At 39.2% G+C, this 24,007-nt stretch overlaps 1 protein-coding gene across 1 annotated transcript in view; it reads right to left on the reverse strand.

Annotated features, from left to right (window-relative positions):
* SLC24A4 (solute carrier family 24 member 4) overlaps positions 1–24,007 on the reverse strand; it is an 88,589-nt gene that overhangs the window by 25,337 nt on the left and 39,245 nt on the right. The window contains exons 2-8 of the mRNA XM_035888722.1: positions 10,522–10,598; positions 9,251–9,325; positions 7,100–7,184; positions 2,830–2,903; positions 2,041–2,115; positions 1,026–1,051; positions 273–326 (exon numbers count right to left, since the gene is read on the reverse strand). Of these exons, the coding sequence (XP_035744615.1) occupies positions 273–326; positions 1,026–1,051; positions 2,041–2,115; positions 2,830–2,903; positions 7,100–7,184; positions 9,251–9,325; positions 10,522–10,598 (466 nt within the window). The remainder of the gene's footprint in view (positions 1–272; positions 327–1,025; positions 1,052–2,040; positions 2,116–2,829; positions 2,904–7,099; positions 7,185–9,250; positions 9,326–10,521; positions 10,599–24,007) is intronic.

Consider the following 24,007-nt stretch of genomic DNA (forward strand, 5'->3'; position numbering starts at 1 on the left):
GACTTTTTCATATATCTTTGTATAAGAGACAGTTTCTCTCAACTTTTTCTGAAAGTTACTTTACCTCAGTGCACTATGAAAAGGATGCATGAAAATATTTGCAGTTGACTGAGCACAAATCTAGAGTGAAACTAATTAAGCATGAAACAGCAAGGCATCCTGCACAGAAGCATGATTGGCTGTATTGTCCTCAGCAGGACGGCCAAGGACAAAACCCCACCAGAAATGGTCAATTAACACCTAAAGAGCATGCAGAGGAGCGAAGCACTTACTTCATGATAAGTATGTAGAATGAATACATAATGATGAGTACAAGGCTTTCCCACCTCAAAAAGAGACAAAAAAAGTGTTAAAAGGCCATTCAAACAGCTGTATGCTTTACAAGTTTTATGTAGGAGTGTGTATTAAACATCTAGTACAAGTCCCATTTGTGTACAGAGGATTCACATCATTAAGATCAGATGGTATCTCAGCAGAAAGGGGGGGAAGCAGACTCTCAAGTTCCAATAAACTTGCAAATAAAATGTAATGCATATATTTCAGAAATATGCTATGCAGACTGAAACCATAGCTATCCTCTGAGGTTCATAATGCCAAGGCCTTTTGTCATTTCAGTGCTGAAGCAGAGGCCAGGCACTCTGAGAGGACTCTTTTAGAGAATGCTTATGATCTTCCACTATGATCCTGCCTTGGACTGTTGTTTGGGACACCTAGCACCCCCATAAATGTTAACAGCCAGAATCAGAGCAGCAGTACTTTGGTTACCCTCTCTGCACATGGGAGTCTTCAGGCCTTACATATAGCCTAGTTACTTCATTAATGTTTCCAGGTTCATACATTTTCTTTTAGTTTTCTCTGACCATCATAAAAAAGATAACTAAAGAAAATACACAGGATTTCCCAGGTGTCAAATCCAGCTCATACTCTCAGCATGTATGAGTGAAAGTTAATTACACTGCAACTATATTTACTGATCGAGTCTCATGGAAAATACGGAACTGTAGGGAATAATTTACACAACTTACCATTCTATTTTCTCATCATATATGAACTAGAAGGAAAAAAAAAGAAAATGCATAAATGGATCATTTATCTGATCTATACTGAAAAACAGTCAGATTTATTAAATAAGTATCAGTCATATTTAGCCAGAAACTCAAGTTTTGACCCTTTCCAACCAGAACTTTCACTGTATGGATTGTGCCCCTCACAAAGCAAAAATCTTGTGAACAAGTATTGGATCCCTCCCAGTGATTGTTGTAAATACTATTTAGTAAAACACTTTGAGCATGTGAAAGACAGACAGATATGCACACATGTACCCATACGCTGTGTGATGTAAATGACAGCAAAGTCATGTATTCTGAAAAGACCTAGCTTTGAGTCCTTTTAACAGCTATACTAGTTTTAGCAGAAAAGGCAGCCATTTTACTTCTGCTCTTAGGCCAAGTGGTTGTACATATTTTACTCCACCCTATGTAACTCTTGTAACTGAATGGGCAGCTAGTGATCCATATTTATTACAAAACAAAGTGGATTCTTCCCCGCCTTGCCACCAGCACAGTAAATGTGTACGTTCAGGATCTACTATGCTGCTCTAGATGAACAAAGTGGTATCTCACCTGTGCTCTATTTAGAAAAATTTATGCAGAATCTGTGAAATAAAATTACTGTGTAGAAGCAAGAAACAGCCACCTTCCCATTTAAACTAAGAGTTGCAGCTCAAAATTTTTCATCTCCACAGCAAGCAGTCCCCTAGGCCAGAAGAGAGTTCTAACTGTATGTGTACCAGCAGCCTGCTAGCCTGCAGAACTTACAGACTATAGGTACAAAATGAATGGACATTGATGGACACATATTATGCAGGGCTTTATGAAGTTTTCATGTTTGGACCACATTGTGGAGCCGAGCCCTCACTTCCAGATGTCACTAGAACTAGCTAGGAAAAGAATTGGTTAGTAGTGTATATCAATGGTTAGCAGGCTGGTCCTCCAAAAATTCAAGCAACGAAACACATTAATTGGCAAGAGAACTACTTACAACAATAAGTATGATCACAGATATCGTGTAGTACACAGAGTCCCGGAACACAGCCCACTGGGTGAGACAAACCACCTGAAAAATATCACACCTTCAGCCAACAAAAATATGCACTTTTAAAGACAAAACAAAGGCCTCTATCTTGCAATCACTTAGGTGTGTGAACAGAATTATTATTAGCAATGATTCCGAAACCAATCATGGTTTTATGCTAACAGGAAGACATATCAGTCTCTTAGACAATGGCTCTATAATAACCACCAGTAATAAAAATCATATAGAAACTTCAATTCATGAAATCCATTTCTTACTAATGATATTTTAATTGGTCATAATTTCAACTGTAAAGTACAATTCATTGTACTGCAGCAAATGAATGGTTCCCACTTCATTATATTTGTGGATATATCAGACTTAATACTTGGAAAAAATATGATACACAGTCTAATCATCTACTGAGTAGACGGAGCAAGTCTCAGGCTTGTGTCCTAGATTCTTTGATCACCATCAGTACCAGGATTAGCAGATGCCACTGATCAGTTGACTGTGAACACAGTATTGTATGAAGAGGGACCAGTTTCCTCTGTATACTACATGTTTAGAGTGCTAAATCTACAGCTGAACTTTTTGGAAATATTTGCTATTTGTAAATTCTTTCCAACATTTGACATTTTTCACAATGCCAGCTCATTTTTGCTTTTGACTAAGACTCATTTTTTTTAGTAGTTGCTCATGGAACCCCCTAAATTGTAAGCAACTGAAATCCATAAAGGTAAGTATCTTACTAACCTGTCCTGCAAATATTCCACAGAGAACACCAACAATGGTTCCTACTCCTACATCTCCATGAGTGATAAATACACCTGCAGAGGGAGAAAACCATTATTACCTCTGTCATTTCATTTTAGGTCACAGGCAATTACTTAGAGCACGTACTACCTGAGAACAAGAGACTGTTTGAAAGTTTAACCAAAACGTGTTTCATAACAAATGTTCACTTCTCTGTGGAATATTTTGTGCTTTTAGTCTAGCTAGCAGCTCCCCATTTTTGGCTTAACAACTCTACATATATATTTTTACTAAATTATTTCTTAGCTAGTTAGTTCAACTGTAAGTCCTGTATTTCACAGCTTGATTGTTAGCGGTGCAGTAATACATTCAAATGAGTATAAAACACCTCCAGTCACATCAGGAGCATAGAATTTATTTCAACCAGTATAATAAAGCACAGAAAATTTTCTCCCAGGTATTTAATATTTAGTCTGTTCTTCCTTGCAAAGTCTCATGTGAGTAAGAGATTCTTCCCTCAAAAAACTGGTAGCCACTTTGGGTGCACTAATGCATGCCTTCTGACTAAACCAGACAACCAGGATTCAGACTTAACCTGTTCTAGTACTAATGTTCAGATTTCCCTTAGCACTGAACCCAACTATGCCTCAGATATCTGTCTGTACCATAATTGTATTGGAATGACAAAAATTAATGGCTGGAGCGGACCTCTAGGGATTATCTTCAGCACTGAGACAGAACCAAAGATAATATGAATGCACTACAGAGTTGTATCTCCTTGTACTTTAAATCTTTAGCTAAAGGCTTACCCTACCTGCTTTTTAGTAAGTTGGATGTAAGGTTATAGTGCATTCCTTTAGACTGTATTTCCCTAAAGTCTGTAAAAAAGTCAGTTGGGATAGTAGCAGAAAGCGTACTAAGGCTTTACTAAAGACAGATTTATAAAATTTAAGCCATCATGCTGCTAGAAAGCTATGGCCTAGTTGCCATTACTGAAACGTGGTGCGACAAATCCCATGACTGGAGTGTGGCTATTGATGACTACAGGCTGTTCAGAAGGGATAGGCGAGAAAACAGGGGCAGAAGTGTTGCCCTCTACATCAAGAAATGGATAGATTCTGAAGAATACCCACAAGCAGGCTGAAAGCTTATGGGTAAGAATTAGAGACCGAGACAACAAAGGGAACCTTGTGGCTGCCATCTACCACAGGCTGCCCAATGAAGTGGAGCTTAGCAATGAAGCCTTCTTACTCCAACAACAGGAGGCATCATGCTCACAGGCCCTCGTCCTGCTGGGGGACTTCAACTACCCCAACATCTGCTGGAAAAGTAGCATGGTGAGCTGTAGGCAATCCAGGAGACCACTGGAGTGCGTTGAGGACAACTTCTTCAGCCGGGTAATAGAGAGTCCTACCAGAGGTGATATGATACTGGACCTGTTGATCACCAACACAAGTGAGCTAACTGGTGACATCAAGACTGGAGGCAGCTTGGGCTGCAGTGAACATGCACTGGTGGAGTTTGCAGTCCTGAGGGATCTGGGTCAGGAAAAGGGTAAAGTCAGGACCCTGAATTTTAGAAAAGAAAAGTTTCAGCTGTTCAAGGAGTTAGTCAATAGAACCCCCTGGGAAACTGCCCTCAGGGACAAGGGAGTGGAACAGAGCAGGCAGATCTTTAAGGTGGCTTTCCATAGAGCACAAGAGCTCTCAATCCCCAGCCGTAAGAAATCAGGAAAGGAAGGGAAGAAACCAACATGGATGAGTTGAGACCTGCTGGTCAAACTAAAAGGCAAGAAGGAAATGCACAGGCAGTGGAAGCAGGGATAGATATCCTGGGAAGAGCATAGGGACACTGCCCGGTTGTGTAGGCATAGGGTCAGAAAAGCCAAGGTGCGGCTGGAGATGAACTTGGCAAGGGACACAAGGAATAATAAGAAGGGCTTCTACACGTATGTCAGCCAGGAAAGGAAGGCCAAAGAAAGTGTATCCCCTGTGAGAAGCAAGACTGGAAAACTGGTAACAACGGATGAGAAGGCTGAGGTACTCAACAACTTTTTTGCTTCAGTCTCCACAGCAACCGATCTTTCCAAACCTCTTGAGTGGCTGGACCACAAGACAAGGACTGGGGGAGCAAAGTCCCTCCCACTGTAAGAGAAGATCAGGTTTGAGGCCACCTGAGGAACCTGAACAGGTCTACAGCACCAGATGAGATGCATCCCAGAGTCCTGAGGGAACTGGCTGATGTAGTTGCCAAGCCACGCTCCAAGATATTTGAAAAGCCATGGTAGTCAAGTGAATTGCACCCGTTTTTAAAATGGGTAGAAAGGAGGACCCTGGGAACTACCAAGCTGTCAGCTTCCCCTCTGTGCCTGGGAAGATCATGGAACAGATCCTTCTAGAAGCTATGATAAAGCACATTGAGGACAGACAGGAAGGTGATTCGAGACAGCCAGCATGGCTTCACCAAGGGCAAGTCCTGCCTGACCAACCTAGTGGACTTCTATGATAGAGTGACTACATCAGTGGACAGGGGAAGAGCTATGGACAACATCTATCTGGACCTCTGTAAGGCCTTTGACACTGTCCCCCACAACATCCTTCTCTCTAAATTGGAGAGAGATGGATTTGATGGATGGGCTGTTCAGTAGATGAGGAACTGGTTGGATAGTTGCATCCAGATGGTAGTGGTCAAAGGCTCAATGTCCAGATGGATATCAGTGACAAGTGGTGTCTCTCAGGGGTCCAGACTGGGACAAATACTGTTTAATATCTTCATCACTGACCCAGACAGTGGGATTGAGTGCACCCTCAGCAAGTTCGCAGACGACACCAAGCTGAGTGGTGTGGATGACACACCTGAGGAACGGGATGTCATCCAGAGGGACCTGGACAAACTCAAGAAGTGGGCTCATGTGAAATTCATGAGGTTCAATAAGGTCAAGTGCAAGGTCCTGCACCTGGGTCAGGGCAACCGCTGGTATCAATACAGGCTGGGGGATGAAGAGATTGAGAGCCGCCCTGCCAAGAAGAACCTGAAGGTACTGGTGCATTACAAGCTGGACATGAGCCAACAATGAGCACTCACAGCCCAGAAAGCCAACCACATTCTTGGGCTGCATCAAAAGAAGCGTGGCCAGCAGGTCAAGGGAAGGGATTCTGCCCCTCTACTCTCCTCTGGTGAGACCTTACCTGGAGTCCTGCATCCAGCTCTGGAGTCCTCAGCACAGGAAAGACATGGACCTGTTGGAATGGGTCCAGAGGTGGGCCACGAAAATGATCAGAGGGATGGAACACCTCTCTTATGAGAACAGGCAGAGAGATTTTGGGTTGCTCAGCCTGGAGAAAAGAAGGCTGTGGGGAAACCTTGTTGCAGCCTTTTACTACTCAAAGGGGGCTTATAAGAAAGATGGGAACAGACTTTTTAGTAAGGCCTGTTGTGATAGGACAAAGGGTAATGTTTTTAAACTAAAAGAAGGTAGATTTAGACTAGACATAAGGAAGAAAGTTTTTACAATGAGGGTGGTGAAATACTGGCACAGATTGCCCAGAGGTGGTAGATGCCCCATCCCTGGAAGCATTCAAGGTCAGGTTGGACAGGGCTTTGAGCAACCCGATCTAGTTGAAGATGTCCTGCTCATTGCAGGGGGCATCCGGACAAGATGACCTTTAAAGGTCCCTTCCAACCCAAACTATTCTATGATATTCTATGAAATTTGCTGCCTTCCCCCTTCTCTATCAGTGTAATCCTGTGACCTTCCTTCTCTTAATAGGTACTGCTTTTGCCATTTAGACTTCCTCTCTATACCAATAATCTTTAATATTTCAGAGATTACTTCAAATAATTCTGTAAGTAATGTACACCGTGTCCTTGCGCCTTTAATAGATCTGCCTTATCTATACATTAATTTGTTCTTTTCCCATGTTCCCTGTTCTCCTACTTCCTTACTAAAATTAATTTCCTTTATTTGTGAAGAAAGAAGCCAAAGAGGCATCAAATCTCTCAAATTCTCTCTCAGGGGACTGCAATAAATCTCTTCTTTTACTTCCTATGTTCAGAATCAGTCAATCCTCTCTGTGTTTTGAGAGGAGATTCACAGTTTCTCGAGATATTTTGAGTAGTTAATTATACCATGAACCACAGACTAGCTGACAGCTGCAATTGCTGATTATAAATTGACAGAAGAATGGTAGCACTTTTGGATACCTCTGCTTGATCTGCTGCTGATTTTTTAACAGCAGATCTCATAAAAGCTAGTATGTGCACTCCATACCTATAACAGATGCAAACAGCTCTGGAGTGGAGCTCCCTGCTGCCATGAACGTGGCTCCAGCAACATCTTCACTCAGACGTAGTTTCTGGAAGAAAAGCACTGCTAATTTCAGCAGTTCAACTGTATTTACATTACACAGTTCTACAGCTGCAAAGATAGAAGCTCTTCATTTTCTAGCCACAGTGCTGTTAAAGGATGAACAGTCACTATGATTCAAAATTAGACACTGCCTTTTGAGAAGGCAGATATACTTTGGGCAAGTAAAATGTTTACACCCTAACTCAGTGGAGTGTCAGATAAAATTACCTACTTATAATTGAACAGCCAATTGTGGCTTACATGTAGCTGATGAGAGAAAAGCATCTCTGTGGATTCAAAAAGACTGTAAACATCTCAAATTGTTTTCATTAATTTACTTTTGGAAGTCTGAACACAATCATTCAAGAATAAGGGCAATCCTTGGGGCTTCTCAAATTTGAAAATAAAAAACCCATACGAGAAAAATATCACCTCTGTGAATTAATCTTACAAACAGCAGGCCTGATTCTGGCTTTGCTTTACAACTGTGTTAATCAAAAGTGAGTCCGCTGACACAGACAAAATTAGTTCAATTAGGCACAGAGAAGCCCATGTACTGTAGATAGATCTATTTTTATGACAGTGTCTCTTAAGCTCTAATAGGATATAGATAACTTAGAGTTCTCAGACCAGCAGAAACATGTGTAGCTCCACAAGTGGGCTGCATCAATTTAATACTGTCTGAAGATCTCTCCCTTGAACTATAAAGAAGGTTTTATGGAGAAGCTTTTTCCTTTTTGGGAGTCTCTAGACTCATCTTTAGTACCTTATTTTTCTTCCAAGGATAGAAAAGTCATTAGTGACAAAAGGACCAGTACAGAAATCCTGTATTTTTCAGGCAGTACATGACATTTTGAGTTGATGAGAACGACATCCTACAGACCTTGACAGAACATAAACACAAGCCCTTACTGTACTATTTGATCTATTACCAGTCATACTGTTGCAGGAGCTCAAACGTAAGCGTGCTGACTACTTCTTAATTGTTTTAACGTTCAGCAGAATATGAGGCAAGAGGCAAAGATTTTATGAAGGATCAGTGACAACTTAATTGGTACAAGCCAACTGATACAACTTAAATATGGTGTATAAGGTGCATGCTGAAGACAGAACATCGGAAAAGGGAAAGAAAAGATCCCTACTAAGTATTTTACTATTATTGGCCACCTCCTTTATTCTTCTATTTGTTCTTCTATTGATAAATGTAAATACATAGCTCTGAGTGACACTAATACATATATCCATAGGAAAATAGACTTTTTAACTAGCTACAAGAGTTTTTCAAAAAATGGTTACATATATTTTTGTTAAAAAGCCAAGGAGATGAGATTTTTCATTTTGTAGAATTAAAAAGGAATCAAAAAGGAATTAAAATCTGGTTTTGTATTCATTTTGTAGAAGTTGACCAAAGCCTCATCTAACACAACATTTACATGCCAAGTATAAATTCTACCCTAGCCCAATCACCTCATTTAATTAGAACCCTACATGTAATTTTGCAAAGTCTTCTCAACAATTAAGTAAAGTAACTACATGTATTTACTAATTTTTTGCATATAAAATATGTATTTTCATTCCGTATCAAACCAAGGTACATACTTCTCTCATGCATTCTCCCTTTTCTCACTTTTCTTCGGTTTATGCTAGGACTGCATATGCTTGTTTTCTCCTTGCTGATACAGTGGTAGATGTGCAATAAAATTTGCATAGCCAACACATTAATTTGTCTATGTATGATTTCTTTTCACAAGTGACTTTTAAAACTAGGAGTACAATAATAAACCCAAGACATCCATACATTATATCCATACTAGCTACAAGCTTCAGGTATTTAAGAATTAGTTTTGCCATCTGATCTCATTAAATCTTTCATTTTTCCTCCTTGAGTGTGGCCAGGAGGACCAATGTGCCCAGACCAGTTTTATTTTTTGATGGAAAACTCAAACAATTTGAAAATGACGGAGGCCAAAACGTTGACAGGAATGAACTCCAAAGAACGATGGCACAAAAGGTTTGATTCAATAATATTCTCTAAATAAATTTCCAAAAGAGTAATAAAGTTCTTTAACATACCTCACAAATTTTTTCTAAAGATGGAACAAAGAAGTCATCGCATACTATAGCCAAAGCATAGAACATATAAAGAGCCTGTAAAGAAAATAAATTCAGGAAATACTTCATTTTTTTTTCCTGTACATGAAAAGAGGAAAGAAGGCAATGCTATATTTATTCAGACTAACAGAAATATACAGCTTTATTTTTTATTCAATTCTAAAGAAAAAGCCCTGTGCTGATAAGGCATAAAACCAGATTCTTGAATGTAAGATTAAGTTTAGAACAAGAATGTTTGCCAGACTCTAGAATATGAAAGGTACCACAGTTTGACAGAATAGGGCGCCACAAAAGACTACATATAAAGGGAAATAACAGGTAAGGGTTACCAAGTTACATAGTCATCATCTATATTTTCAATTACTTATTGGACCAAGTAATTAAATAGAAAGTAACACCATGTTGATTAACAATACTCAAGAAATAATCACACCTCGAAAGAAGTGGACCCTGACTATAGCTTACTGCACCAAACCTTTCAGGAATGATCCTGGTTCCCCACATGCATGTGATTCTCCCACTGTCTTACGTGGCTCTATGTGCTGTGCTCATGCAGTGGGCCTAATCCTGCTGTTGTCACAACTCCTTTTTACTTTACTTTCCCTGAGCTGGGAATGGAAAACTGGAGCCCGCAGGCCTTACGTGTTTTGGTTTTTCTACAACAAAATGGAAAACTCCACACAACATTTTCTATATTTCTTCACAGGGGTTTTTTGTGTTTGTTTGGGGTTTTTTTAATTACAATTGTGTCTTTTGCATAGAGGCACAAGAGGCAAGAAAGAAAACCAAGAATATTCCACATCACGCTTGATGTCATCAACAAAGGAATCCCAAACCCTGTTTATACAAGATGAAATACGAACAAATACAAGTCTGTGACCCATGCGCCCAGGATTTTATCTCCAAGAGGATGAATGCATAGGCACTGCTAATTCAGACTTGCATAATTTTCTTCAATAAATCATAGAATCATTTCAGTTGGAAAAGACCCTTAAGATGATCAAGTTGAATCGTTAATCTAACACTATCAAGTCCACCACTAAGCCAAGTCCCTAAGATGCTACCTTTTGAACATTGGTACCCATATAGACATATTAGAAATATTGCAATCAAAGTATTTCTAACATGTCAATATATACAGAGCTCTGTTTAGTAAGGCCACTAAGATGATTAACACCTTAGAAGACAAATAAAAGGAAAACAAAAATGAAGCACAGTAGAGGAAAACTTACAGCAATGATATGAAGCAGAACTCCTCCTTGCTGCCGTTCTTTATTTGTAAATACATCTTCAGGAAATTCATTAATGGCTGAAAGAGAGATGCACATTTAAAAAAAAATTTTACAGCATCTATAAATGGAAGACTGAAAAATATGGAGGCATCTGTAGAAATATATGATCAAACATGAGTGCATCCTCCAATTTATTACAATATAGCTTGCCACCTCAGAATCTCTGTTCTGCTCCACAGCAAAAACAGAGAACTGATACTTAGGTGTTATTAATTATCATCATCCCAGTGACTTAAACCAACCTCCACTGTACTAAGAGTTTCACATTCTTAATGCCTGATTTTTACTACTGTTTCCTCTGTGTCTCCCCTAAATATACTTCCAAAGTGATAGTCACAGGCACAAAAATTCAGCCTGAAATAATATTCCTGGCTTTAAGCGTGCCTTGTCTGAAAAATTATGCAGTGATTGTAACCTTCCATCAGGTGTTATTCACTATAAACTTTTATAGGGCTCCACAGTCTTGCAAATAATTTCACAAAGATTAAAGAGATTCCAAGTACTTTCTCCAGAAAGTCTACTATCTAAATCTGTTGAAGGAAGGAATGAAACAGAAATGGTAGGTGGACAATAGGAATGTGCAAAGACATGAGTTTTGGGATTATTTCTGGGTGACAGTGAAGCTGTGTGGAGCTCAGTTAAAGCACCTATGTTCCACACAAAGGCAACAGAGTGAAAAAAAGATTCCAGATGGTGGAGACAACGACAGCAACTAAATCAAGAGGCCTGAAGAAATATACGAGATGAAAAATACGCACATTGACAAGACAGGCAGGCATAGAGAACTGCAGTGCCTCAGACTTCCCAGGAGTCTGGGAAGTTTAAGGGTGAAAATTATTTCAGCCACTGGGATCCAAAGTCATTAGATCATTATTCGGAAAGAGATGGTCCTTTCCACAAGGAGTTATAGATGTAAGGTTGACAACAAGATAAGCTCCAGAAAGTTCTTATGAACTTACCATAATATACTGAAACTTGGGGAAGGAAACAGGGGGAATATATGATCATCTTCCCCATATTCAAGTCTGCCAGTTTAAAGAAATGCTTAAGAGCACAATATATAATATTTATGCTGTTTCATTTTCAATTTCAATGGCATACTTTCTCAATATAATTCTGCAAACAATAACCATGAACATGGAAACCAATAATTTGAGGTATGGTTGATGTTTCTAGCTACTAAACTTCAAACACTCTAAACCAGCCTTATTTTCAGGAAATGTTGCACTGTAACTCTTTGAAGATTACACTTTTTAGAGTATCTTAAATTTGAGTTACCTGTAATCACCAAACACACTTGAAAATCTTAGCTGCAGTGAGAGGATAATCTAGTTTCCAAGACCTGAATGACTTCTCGTCTCCTCAATCTTTGAGTTTTATATAAATACAAAAATGTCTCTTCTAATCTGTACTACACACACCTACATAAGTTGCCTATGCCTAGCTTGACAAAGACTAGAACAGTGTCTCCATGCAAAGTTGAAGATCCCATAGCTCTGTTTTTTCCTTAGTGCCCACTACCATAAATGTATTAATTTTTTAATACACTGGCAGCAGGCAGTGTTTAAAACCTTATATACATAAATCATACCTTCCTTCCAAAACTCGAAGTTACCATTCTATGAAATCTCTCTAAATCCTCCAACCTAATATTTGAAAGCTACTATAGTTTTGTTGAAAACTAACTAAAGGTCTATAAAATATTTAGCATAAAATTTCATCAGTAATGACTGACTGCAATTATTTTACTGATTTTCATTAGGCTTTTCAATAAGACCTGTTCTTACAGTTGTCTTCTGACTGGAACTGATATCAGCACTTGATATGTTGAATAGAGCTTTCCCCAGATACGGTTACATCTTTTCTTTTAAATCTCAGACAACAAAAACTATATAAATCTATATTAAATTTTGCTTAGGTATTCCTGAATGTGATTTCCTACTCCTAGGTAAACATTCTATTCCTGGTCCACCTTCTGTAATCACCAGGAAAAATGAAAGCAACAGTGGATATAAATATACAAATGCATCAGCACAGTAGCACAATAACACCCAATCATTCATTGAATTATGGAATACCCTTCAAAGGTATGAAGAGTACTTCAGTGCTTAAAGACCATCAGCACACCAGTGTTTAGCAGGACTAGCTTCAAGAAAGTGGGTCTGGGTTGCTACAGAACTCCAGAGCCTTCAAGGGCCATGATTTGCACTGTAAAGACATTTGTGACCTTACAAAACAGGCTGAGGAGATAGCATTGTATACAAATGCAAACCACACCATAAATAAAAGAGATTTGCCTATTGAGCCAAACAAATTCAAGTACTTCTAAAATCAAAATGTGTGAATAAACCATCTTCCTTTCTGTTTGGTTTTCATCACTGTTACCCTCAAACAAGGAAAAGGATAGTGGAAACATACCTAAACTGGGAGAAAACTGTTTGCATTGTATACACTGTGTATTTAGAGTTGACATTCTTACTCTCTTACTGGAAGATCATGCAGGATAATCCACAAACTCAAGATGCAGCAATCTGCAATGCTTTTATCTACAGATAAAACTTTTAAGATACCAACAGAACTGTATATGCATGTAACAGCCAAGCAGGTTCCTTGTAGTAATATACTGCTATATACATAGTAATACAGTAATAAGTAATATAGTAATATATAGTAATGTCATTCCGCCCATGTAGCAATCAGGGAGGAATACCCTTCTGTAATAATATTGGAATACCATAACATTTAAGAACTTCTTGTCAGCTACACCAGCTGCCAAAAGCAAAATTTCTTAGAGCAGTTATTCCCTGCTACATGAAAGAAAGTATGGCAAAAAATTAATCAACACCCAAAGCATGTGGTTTTAAAGAAATTCTGCCCATTAATAATTAATATTAACTAAATTAATCAATAACTAAAAAAGCATTAAGGAGACTTCTCTTTGGGGAGAAAAGACCCAGAGCTACAGCTGCTGGCATCTTAAAAAATACAGTTGTTCTTGCATCACTGGCTAAAATACCATGCCCACATGGATGTATTCAGAACATATATACTATTTTTCTTATTGCATCCCCCATTTGTCCTCTGCCTCCTCCATTCAAGCCATGGCTGTGAGAATACACATATTCCAGCAATGCACTAGGACAGCAGAGACCAGAGCCCTGGCCTGAGACCCTGGCAATGATAACGTGAGCCAGCACGTGGGGTACATCCTTTCACACAATGTGATGCAAAGGTTTGCAGCTCCCCTCACAGGTGCTTGTGCTAGGAGCACCATCCCCCTTACCACCACCATATAGCAGAGGGTCCCTGTCCCATAACTTAGCAAAATGGATGTGTAATCTGGGAAGCTATTACCTACCCGACTATCTCATTCAGTTGACTGTAAAATATTTCACAGTGTAACATTAAAAATGGTTAAGTCAGTATAAACTGAAGCTTCAAGAACCATGAATAAAAATCACCATCTTTCTAATATGACTTTACTTGTTCAAAGTTAATACTAAATAGGAAATCAGAAGACCAGAAGATGTCAAAGGTAAGAGCCAGAAGATAGAAATGAGCCCAGGCATCTGATCACCAAGCAAAAGCAAACCACCTTCACTGCAAACCATCTTCTTTCATATATAGGCTGGTGATGTAGTATTTGTAATAAATAACTACTTGTAATAAATATCTGCTTGCCTCACAGAGGTAATTTTAAATGAATTAACATGAAGAAAGCTTTTCTCAAAGATAATGCTCCTCTCCACACAGAACTCATGGCACTCAGAGACACTACAAAATCTTCTTTAAATGTCAGCGAAATAAAGCAAGGCTCTGGAGCTTGGTAAGATTTCTTCCATAATGAAATTGCCACCTGCCAGTGAGGTCCAAGGTAAAGTCTGGAGTTTTTCAGTATAAGCAATTGCTGTCTTTATGGCTTTATCACCCAGGTTTTGTATAATTGTCATCTATAAATCCTGCAAGCCTTATGTACATGCACTGTTTCTTTACTCACTGTATCGTGGTTTTAATATTTTAAACAAAGATTTCGCTTTCTTACCTACTGCTACAATAACCTGGTTGCTCAGGAAAAGGCTGCTTGGATTCCTTCGGCTCCCAGCTTATGCCTGGGAATCAACATCACTGAACTGAGAGGGGCAGTGGTATTCCCTCATCTGTATGAGCTGACAGAGGCCATATGACATTATCATGGAGTTTGAAAGAGCACGGTCTCCCTTCATGGTATAATCTGATGTGTGTGCACAGCAGGGCACCGCTCTGCTTCACACAGAGATATTTTCTCATGTATAGGAGACAGAGCTATCTGGCAGCCCGAGTGGGAGCTACATCTCCTCGGTTTCTACTGAAAAGAGACAGAACAGATGGGAGAAGGAGATGAAATGAAGAGCAGTACATCTAATGGGGCTAACCTTTGCCAAAAAAAGGAGGGGAACATACACCAATCATCTTAAAATCAGCTAAAATACAGAAATATTTATCCTGCTGGTACTGTTGCAAACCCATGACTCCTGCAGCTCATCTTATCAAGCACAGATTTATTGAGGGGGAAGGGAGGGCACCAAGAAAGCCAAGTCTATATTGGGACTGTCATAATTCTGCAGCTCATTCCCTCCCCCAGTCATTTCATGACTGGGGAAACAAAAGCAGCTTATCCAGCCACGACTTGGAGGGGACACCGCCACCTTTTTCTCTGAGTGATGGAAACAAAAAATTCTTCATTATGACATGACAGAAAGGATGATTCACCTTTGATGAAAAGCTCTGGCTGAGCTGCCTGTGGCTAAAGAGCTACACAAGGCATGCAAATAGCGTGCCTCAGAACAGAATATAATAGCAGCTGCACAGCTTAAGCTGTCTGCCTGGCTCTGGAGCGAAGATCTGGTCTGCAGCAGCCAGGGTAACCCAGGCACACCAAGTGACACCTGCCCGGACTTAGGCTGTTACCGGATTACTTCTGAGTACCATCGGAGCATTGTTCCCATATGCCCTATCCATACTGTGACAGGCAGTCTGCCAACGAAGTTAAGTTTCAAAATCTCCTAAGCCTGACAGAACATCTCAACAACCACGTGGATCTGTGGTTTTATAACCTGCCATGACATGTGATTTCTTCACCTTATCAGCAGTTGATTTACTCAGAGGCAACAAACATGCCAGCTCTTAATACCTGCTAAGCATTCAAGCCTGTTACAACTCCTAAATTTCTCCTTACAGGGAGGCTCCACTCTGCCTTTGCAGGAAGGGGGCTAGGCAAATGATGTACACAGAAGCCCATTTCTCCTTCTAATGCCTACATCTTGTTCCTCTGCCCGTGTTCCTCTGTCCCTTCAGGACATGTTACGTCTACAGTTGCAATACCTACCTACCCCTTTGCCCTGGCATTCAGGGGTTGTTGATCATCAGACTCACCCATGGCAGAGGTATAAGGGGAAGAAGGACAAACAGAAGACAGAATTACATACTTCCAATTTTACCCCCTCTATAATCATACTCACAAGCCAGCTTGAATATTTCAAATTTGCATCATTTGTTTAAGCACTGCAAGCAGCTTTAGGCACCTCTGCACTTATTGTATTTCTGCTTCTGTGCAATTCCCTTTTCACATCAGAGCCTCACCTTCCTAATGCCTGGTGTTGAGTTCATGCACACGTGTTTGTGCCTCAGTGATAGCAAACAAACTCCACACTGTGTGCAGAAATGAGTTCTTTACACCTGTCAAGCAAACGCACGCATCTTTACCTGGTGTCAGCAGTAAAATGTGCACCAAGAGTTGAACTTGCAATGGCCTTCATGGTACTGCAAACTTGCAGTAATTTATAATTCTGTACTAATATATTCTGTTAAAAGATTTGAGTGAAAGCCAAAAAAATCATTGCTTCTTCCAACCACATCTCCCTGAATGCAGAGGTCCTATATGAGCTAAGTTGCAACAAATTGGATAAGTATGTCTTAGAATCACCCTTGCTTTCAAAACTTTTGTGGCTTTCACCCATACTGTTCTTCAAAAACAGTGCATTGGGAAGATTTTTACAGAAAGAAGGTTGGCCACTTTGAAAGCATTCTGATGGCAATGGGAGAAATTCCTCCCATATTCTCTTTACTACCAGTGCCAAGAGGGTCAGTCCCCTGTCACGTTTCACATATTAGCTCAGATGCTGAAGTGGTGACAGTCTCAAAAATAACTGTGGTGAGCTCAGTACAGCCAAACAGACATGTAGGTGGTCTCAGGGAACAGCATAACACGCTCATCTGACCCTCTCGCATAACCTGTGCACTTGTCGTTATTGTTGTATATTGTATTATTATACAGCAATTGTGTACTTTAGAAAAAAAAAGCAGGGTTGCTTTTGCTCATAGAAAAGTATTGACCTGTTTTAGTTATGTATTCCAGTGTTAACACTGGAACCAAAGTGGACTCGAAGATCACGTTATTGCGGTGAAATGAGTTTACTCATATATAAAAAGTGTCATATGAAAGTCCTCCTTTTTAATACTACTTCCCAATTTAGATATAATAAATTTTAACAGTCATTAGAAAAGCATAAATGTGCCATAGTACATTAAAACTGTATTTTTTACAGAATTACAGAAAGCCTAGATTCATGAAAAAAAAAAAAAAATCACACAAATCTCAAATTTTAAAAAAACTTTTTCTAACACCACAAGCTAACACATCCTTAACTCTGAATTGTCAGTTGAGAAAAATGCAAGTGCTTTTATACATGAAAGCTGGTAACTTAAAAAAAAAGGACCAAAGAAGAAAAAAAAAAAAAAAGAGCAATTCACTGATAATCCTGGATGCCATCTGGAAAAAATAAGAATTACCAATAAGCTCCCATTCCCATTAGACAGCTGTTTCCAGTTTTCTGTAGGAGGATGACATGTGGATTTTCCCTCAAATACTCAATTCAGCTTCTTCTGGACACTAATCTAGGCACCAGTGTTAAAACAAATCAGGAATAGGCAATTCAAAGAAACACACACATTTACTTAAAAAATTCTGCAAGGAAATTCATTTAGAGATAATGCTTTAGTAAACTGGATTCACAAATTATACTACCTGGACAGCAACAGAGCATCCGAATGAAGCGCAATGAAATGATATGAAATACCTCCCAACTTCTTTGAGAGACATTTGTGCATTAGTGTAACGCCATGTGATGCCAAAGATCAAGCTTTCTATTTGCAGGCAAAGTACCATATGGCAGCAGGCACAGTAAGCATCCTCCTCCACAGCCCTCACCTCACAAACACTAGAATTATGAGCAAATTTTATCTCTGTGGTATATTAATTCAATTTGCATTGCTCAACCAAAAGAGGACTGCCAAATGCGATTATCTGTGCAATGGTTAAGTGGCAGCTTATGAAGCAAATAACTGACTCAACTCTAAACTATTAAATCCATTTAATATATGTATTATAAAGGATGGTGTGTTAATGAAATAGCCTTCAAAACTCTCCTTCCATCAGTATGAAATTATGAAAATACCTATACAAGAGTGGATTAGCTACAATAAAAAGTAACATTAATACCTTATTAAACCCTGGACTTACATTTAGTTTCTTTTTGCTTTTATAAAAAATATAAGTATTAGCATTCATTAAGGCAATGTCAAACAATCAAATAAAAATACATTAAGAGTTATCTGCCAACAAAAAGGAAATTGAAAGGCATGATGAAATCTCACCTGGTGCAGCTTATTCAGACATGTAATTTCCCAGTTTAGGGGGAATAATACGGTTCATCCTCCACTCGGGACTGAATAATCATTATGGTATAATGTGAACAGGTTTAAAATGTACTACCTCATGATTGCTCTGTGAATTAACCGCCGACATCAGTCACCAGTAAAAACTGTCATCTCCTACATGGAATTTCCCTCTGGTTTCTCACTTTGAGCTTCTTACATTCAATCTCCCCTCTCCCCTTCACCTTTCTCTCATTTTTGGCTTCCTGAATGTTGATGGTATCTATGGTCAGCAGCCTTTTGTTTCATTTGAGGGAGGAAGCCGCCCGGCTACGCAGGGTTTTGGACTCAGCTTGGCTATGTCCTTTTCAAATACGATGTCCCTGGCAAGATCACTACCTGATAGGAAAAAAAGTTTTGGAAAAGGGATAATAGCTATCAATACTGTGACTCGCATAAGAAAGGACAGTTATTAAGAGGTCAGGCAATTTTTCATTCCAAAAGAAAAAGAATCATTCCTTATGTTTTTCACAGGCACGCTTCAATCAACCTGGAGAATCAAACATCACTTGCTTTCCATGAGTTTTCGGTATTATCACCTCAAGCTCAATGAGGTCTTGTTTTGGGGGTTTTTTGCTCCCAGTCAGACTTTAAGATCTCTTCCAGAATTAAAGGATGGGAAGTATTTACTCCAGTTGTTCATCCTATCCATTCATAAACTCAGTTTGTTGATCTCTGCGCAATAAGGCCAGAACTCTGCTGCCAAGGAGAGGCTGTGTTGTCTGCAACGTCAGTGATGTCTGCAAGGGGATTTCACTACAAATCTATTAGTAAGCTGTATAGCGAGGGAAAATGACAGTCTGGTTTCAATACCAGAAGGCTCTGAAAATCAACCAGGCAAGCTGTAGCACTTCACTGAAAAGATTATGAAAAGTGTAACATAATATTAAGACACTGTGGACTAGTAACCCTCTTTGAAACAACGCGCTCTATTTGGCACAGAAGGAGGACATTTTACAAAGGTGGGTTTAACTCCCCAGTTTTGTTACTGAATATACATTGGAGCTGCTTTTATATATACTGTTGTTGTGGTATGCCTAATGAACAGCTCGACAATCAGAGCAGACCACTACCTCCCCCTTTGCTCCCCAAATGACTCTTTCAGCAGGTGTACAAGGAACACACCCCCCCAGAAGCTGTCCTAGACAGATTTCCTTACATTACAGAAATTCACAGCTGAAAGAATCTCTGTTCTGTGCTGCTTGAATATGCAAGCAAGATGGATCAGTTAAGTGAAACTGGCCCAAGGTTGAAGTCTCCTTCCTCTCTGAACATCTGAAGAGCTCATTTGGCAGATGTCACCCATTTCAAAACTGGGAAGCATTATTATTCCATTGATGCCACATAACAATGAGATCAAAACTGCCCTTCAAAGACAAAAAGAAAAGCTGGCTACAGTGACAGAGCTAAAGATGATCACATTTATGAATGGATATTGATGGAGTAGCAGGAAATAACAGTTTTCCTCAGAAAATATCACTGATACTGTTTAATGAACATCTCTGCTTGCAAACTGGCTATAAAACTATTTTTCTATACAACCAAGTTCATTCTTCCTAGCCTTCTTCAGTGAATAGGGTGTTACTACCTCCTTATACCTGCTGGAGATAGACCTCAAATATGTAACAGAATATGAGGTTGTTTCCTGCCTGCTACATCCTCAGTAGAAGTGACAACCATATTTAAACTGCAAAATAACTGGCAAAATTTGACCTGATCAAAGTCAGATCATAGATTAAGTTTGAACTGCTGATAGCTTGAAAAGCTGCCAGAAAAAACTGAAAACTGAACAGATTAAATGTAGAAAACACTGAGAAGGAAGAAATCACAAGAGCTGCCAGAGCAGCTATCTTTCAGAATAGAAGTGCACTTTAAATGAAACTGTGCTATTGTGCCTTTAGCACAGTTAATGCATAATAATAGGCTTTTCAATCCTTTCTACTTCAGCAAAAGCTGCAGTATGGATCACTTAAAAGCAGCTGTATTGGCACACGCCATTCTTTTTCCCCAAATGCATGGAAAAGGAAATGAAATTCAATATTTAAAATATACATTTTTTTTACTGTTTTTCTGATACCCAGTCTAAGTAGGGACTTCAACCATCCAGGAAGATTGTGTTAGTCTCCAAGTTGAAACAGCACAAAAACTATAGATGATGTCTTCTAGCAGGCTAAGATCAAGTTAAATAAACTGATTTTCTGGAAACAAATGGGCACAAGGTAGCAGGGCAACAGCAGACTTTAAGTCAGGCCTACAGAGACCAAACACAGAAAGACATAAAATAAAGTCAGGCAGGGGTATTGTTTGAACTTTACTTAGAAGTTTTTATTTCTGGATATAGAAGGAAAATGCTGGAAAGCAGCAGGAAAAAGACCTACTCAAACATTTATTCCACCCCCTGCCACTTCAGGATTGTTTCCAACAGTGAGCTTTCTTGTGCTTTGTCCAACAAGCTCCATCAATCACGAGGGAACAGGTAAAATACAAAGACACAATAATAAGGCAAAGGAAGCCCCTCAAGGCTGTTCATTAGGTGATCTTTTGGGGGCCAGAATTCTCAAGAGGGTTCAGCACAGGCAAGCCAAGATTTTCAAGGAACTCAGCTCACCACAGACACCATGCCCAGCTCTTATAAAAATCAGGCTGTTGATGCTGCAAGCTGAGATCAGCTGATTAATTCTCTGAATTTTGCCTTTATTTTAGAAGGAAGCTGAATTTTGAAAAATTGTTTCAAGTTGTACATATTAAGCTCTCAAAAAAAAAACAGTGTTAAAAAACATTGTACCTATAATAAAGTCAGGTTTTGGAGTCAAGTATTTAGGATAATTTTTTGTCCCATGTACCCCTTGGTGCTTTGAAATGTGCTCATATGGACAAGCAGCAGCACAACAGTTTCTCCCTGTGAGCCAGGCTTACATGGTGTAGCCAGCTCTCATTACTTTGTTGTAAACCATATGATAACGGTTTTTTTACTTTTCTTGAAGCCATGGTCCTGGAACCATGCAATTATGTGAGAACATCAGCTTTCACTTAAAAAAAAACCCAAAAACCAACACCAACACCAACACCCTGCTTCTAACCTTTGTGTTTGTGGAAGAAGGCCCAAGCCCAAAAATCTAAAAGACTTATGAAACCCAGAAGACAAACAGAGACCCAGACTTGTTTATCTTTTAAACAAACATCACAATTTTGCAGGGCCAGATTTACACTTCCTGAGCACACAGGATTACTAGCATTACTCCCCAGTTCATATGCTTTAGCTTGAAGTCGCAAATACATGCACATTTCAGCATAGGGCTCTGCCCAATGATATAAAATGATGCCAACACATTTCTTATACCAGGGGCTGAAGCTCACTTCACCTTTTCCACACAAGTAATCCTATCTAAGGCAACCAAGGTTTAACCCTTCATTTTCTATGTCATGATTCATTTAGAATCATAGAGTCACTTTGGTTGGAAAAGACCTTTAAGATCATTGAGTCCAACCTTTAACCTAACCCTGACATCCCACCACTAAACCATGTCCCTACATGTATTTACTACATAAATAATTTGTCAAATGGCAGACTTGCACATTTCTCTGCTATTTTTCCCCAGACAATATCCCTTGGGGCATCTTCTCCTTACTCTAGAAATTCACTAAGGAGCTATAAACACTACTGGATTACTTCAAGAATGATCTCATTTCAGTCCTAGCCTCTACTATATACTTCAGCAGCCTCACATTTGATATGAAATCTGGTAAGTAAAAACCAGCTTCTTAAAAGATTTTGAGACTTCCACACAATTAGCAGCACCTTAAGTGACACTTGAGGTTTGAGGTAGGGAAAGCGATTTCTTTCCTAAATGCATAGTAATTATTCCAGAATAAAAGCAATCTGGATCCAGAATAGAGGCACACAGCAGGAGAGCCCACTGCTGGAAGGTAAAAAGATAAGCATTACAATAATTTCACAATCCAGATTTACAGTCCTTCTCACACTGTCTTCATCCACATGAAATCCTATTCTATGATTATTTAGTACCTGTAAATAAATGTTTCAATGAAACTCATACCAATTCACGTAAAGAGACATAATCTTCACTTTGAGCAGTACATACACAAAGCTGAGTACAAGGCCAAAGGCCACAGAAGTGAAATTAGCAAAAGGAAAGAAAGAGGGGAAAAAAGGTACATTGATTTAGGGATGTCACAGCCCATACACGAAAGATTAGTACGGAGCAGGGTGATGTTAACTTTAGAAGTTAAGCGTAGAAGAATGCATAGTTTAATACAACACACATCTCTCTCTAATCTAGCCAGGTCAGCTACCAATAATGGAAGAACTACCATCACGCAAGCTTCAGCACATATGGTACAAACCTAGCTGGAAGCCTGGATACATATAGATATATATGGGTCATCGTTGGAGCTTCTGCTTCACTGCTGATGGTACCACAGCTAGTTCACTTAACTCAGATATGTCTCCATTACTGCAAAAATAATCCAGCTGTAAGTTTGGAGCGTTGCTTTCTAAAAACAAGCATAGCACTGTCACAATTCTGCGTGCACATACATTGTCTGAAACCAAGTCAGAGAACAGCACTTCTCATGCCAAAGCAGCTATCAGAAGTGCAAACAATTTAAAGAGTGCTATGAGATTTCATTTTAAAACTTCATTGGTTCACCAGCAAATTAATGAAAGCGGTACCTAGAGTTCTCTCCAGCTTACTCTGCACTGGTTTACCACACAGCACCCATACAGACTATGGGGAAACCCTCGGCAGAACATCCCAAATCAGCACATCAGAAATGTATTTGTACCCAATGGACATTTGCACTTGGCTCAACAGGCACCAAACTACATTGTCTGGCCTTGAGAGGCAAGAAAGATACATTTATCTGGAGTCGCAGAAAGACACCCATGGGAAACAATCACTGTCTATAAATATCACTGAAGTAACTATATAAATGAAGACAGGGAATTATGGACAGTCTCAGAAACATGGTAGGAAAAGAATCAGCGTTGGAAAGCTAAGAAAAGAAAAAAAAAAAATCAGTTACACTTATGCACTAAATTCTTAACAAGAGGAGAAACAGGAAAGTGACATACTCATCTAATCACACCGAACAGTAGCAGGAATTTAAGACAGATCTATTATAAAGCACTTTCTGAGACCACACACAGCAAATTAAAAAAATCTCTAGGAGCACTATCTAAAATATTCTCAGGAAGTATCACACCAAGACAGTGCCCAGCAAAAGACATGTAGCTAGAAATAGCTGAATCAAGGGATCTTCTTCAGTCTGCTCTGAATGAGGCTAGACTCCAGTGTTACCCACATCATACTTTACAGTGCTACTCAATGCAGTAGGACCACACAAGATATAACCAGCTGCAAAACACAGAAAATGCTTTCACACCTGCCCATATAGGAATAATACTACATTACTTTTCTTTCTTAAAATAAGCTTGTATCACCTGTCTCATTGCATCAGGTGATTCAGAAACTTGTTTTGCTCTCCTGCCACTTGTTTAGATTAGTTGAAGAGGAAAGCCCACCTTCCTAATATATATTAGAAACACACAGAAAATATATCTGTATATATTCTGTTTATATTCTCTCTACATATATGTGTTTCATTTTGCCTCAAACTGTTAGGCAAAAAAACCCTGCCATGCAGATGTAAG

Source organism: Egretta garzetta, unplaced genomic scaffold (assembly GCF_000687185.1).
Source record: "Egretta garzetta isolate BGI_Z169 unplaced genomic scaffold, ASM68718v1 scaffold361, whole genome shotgun sequence".
Classification (NCBI taxonomy): domain Eukaryota; kingdom Metazoa; phylum Chordata; class Aves; order Pelecaniformes; family Ardeidae; genus Egretta; species Egretta garzetta.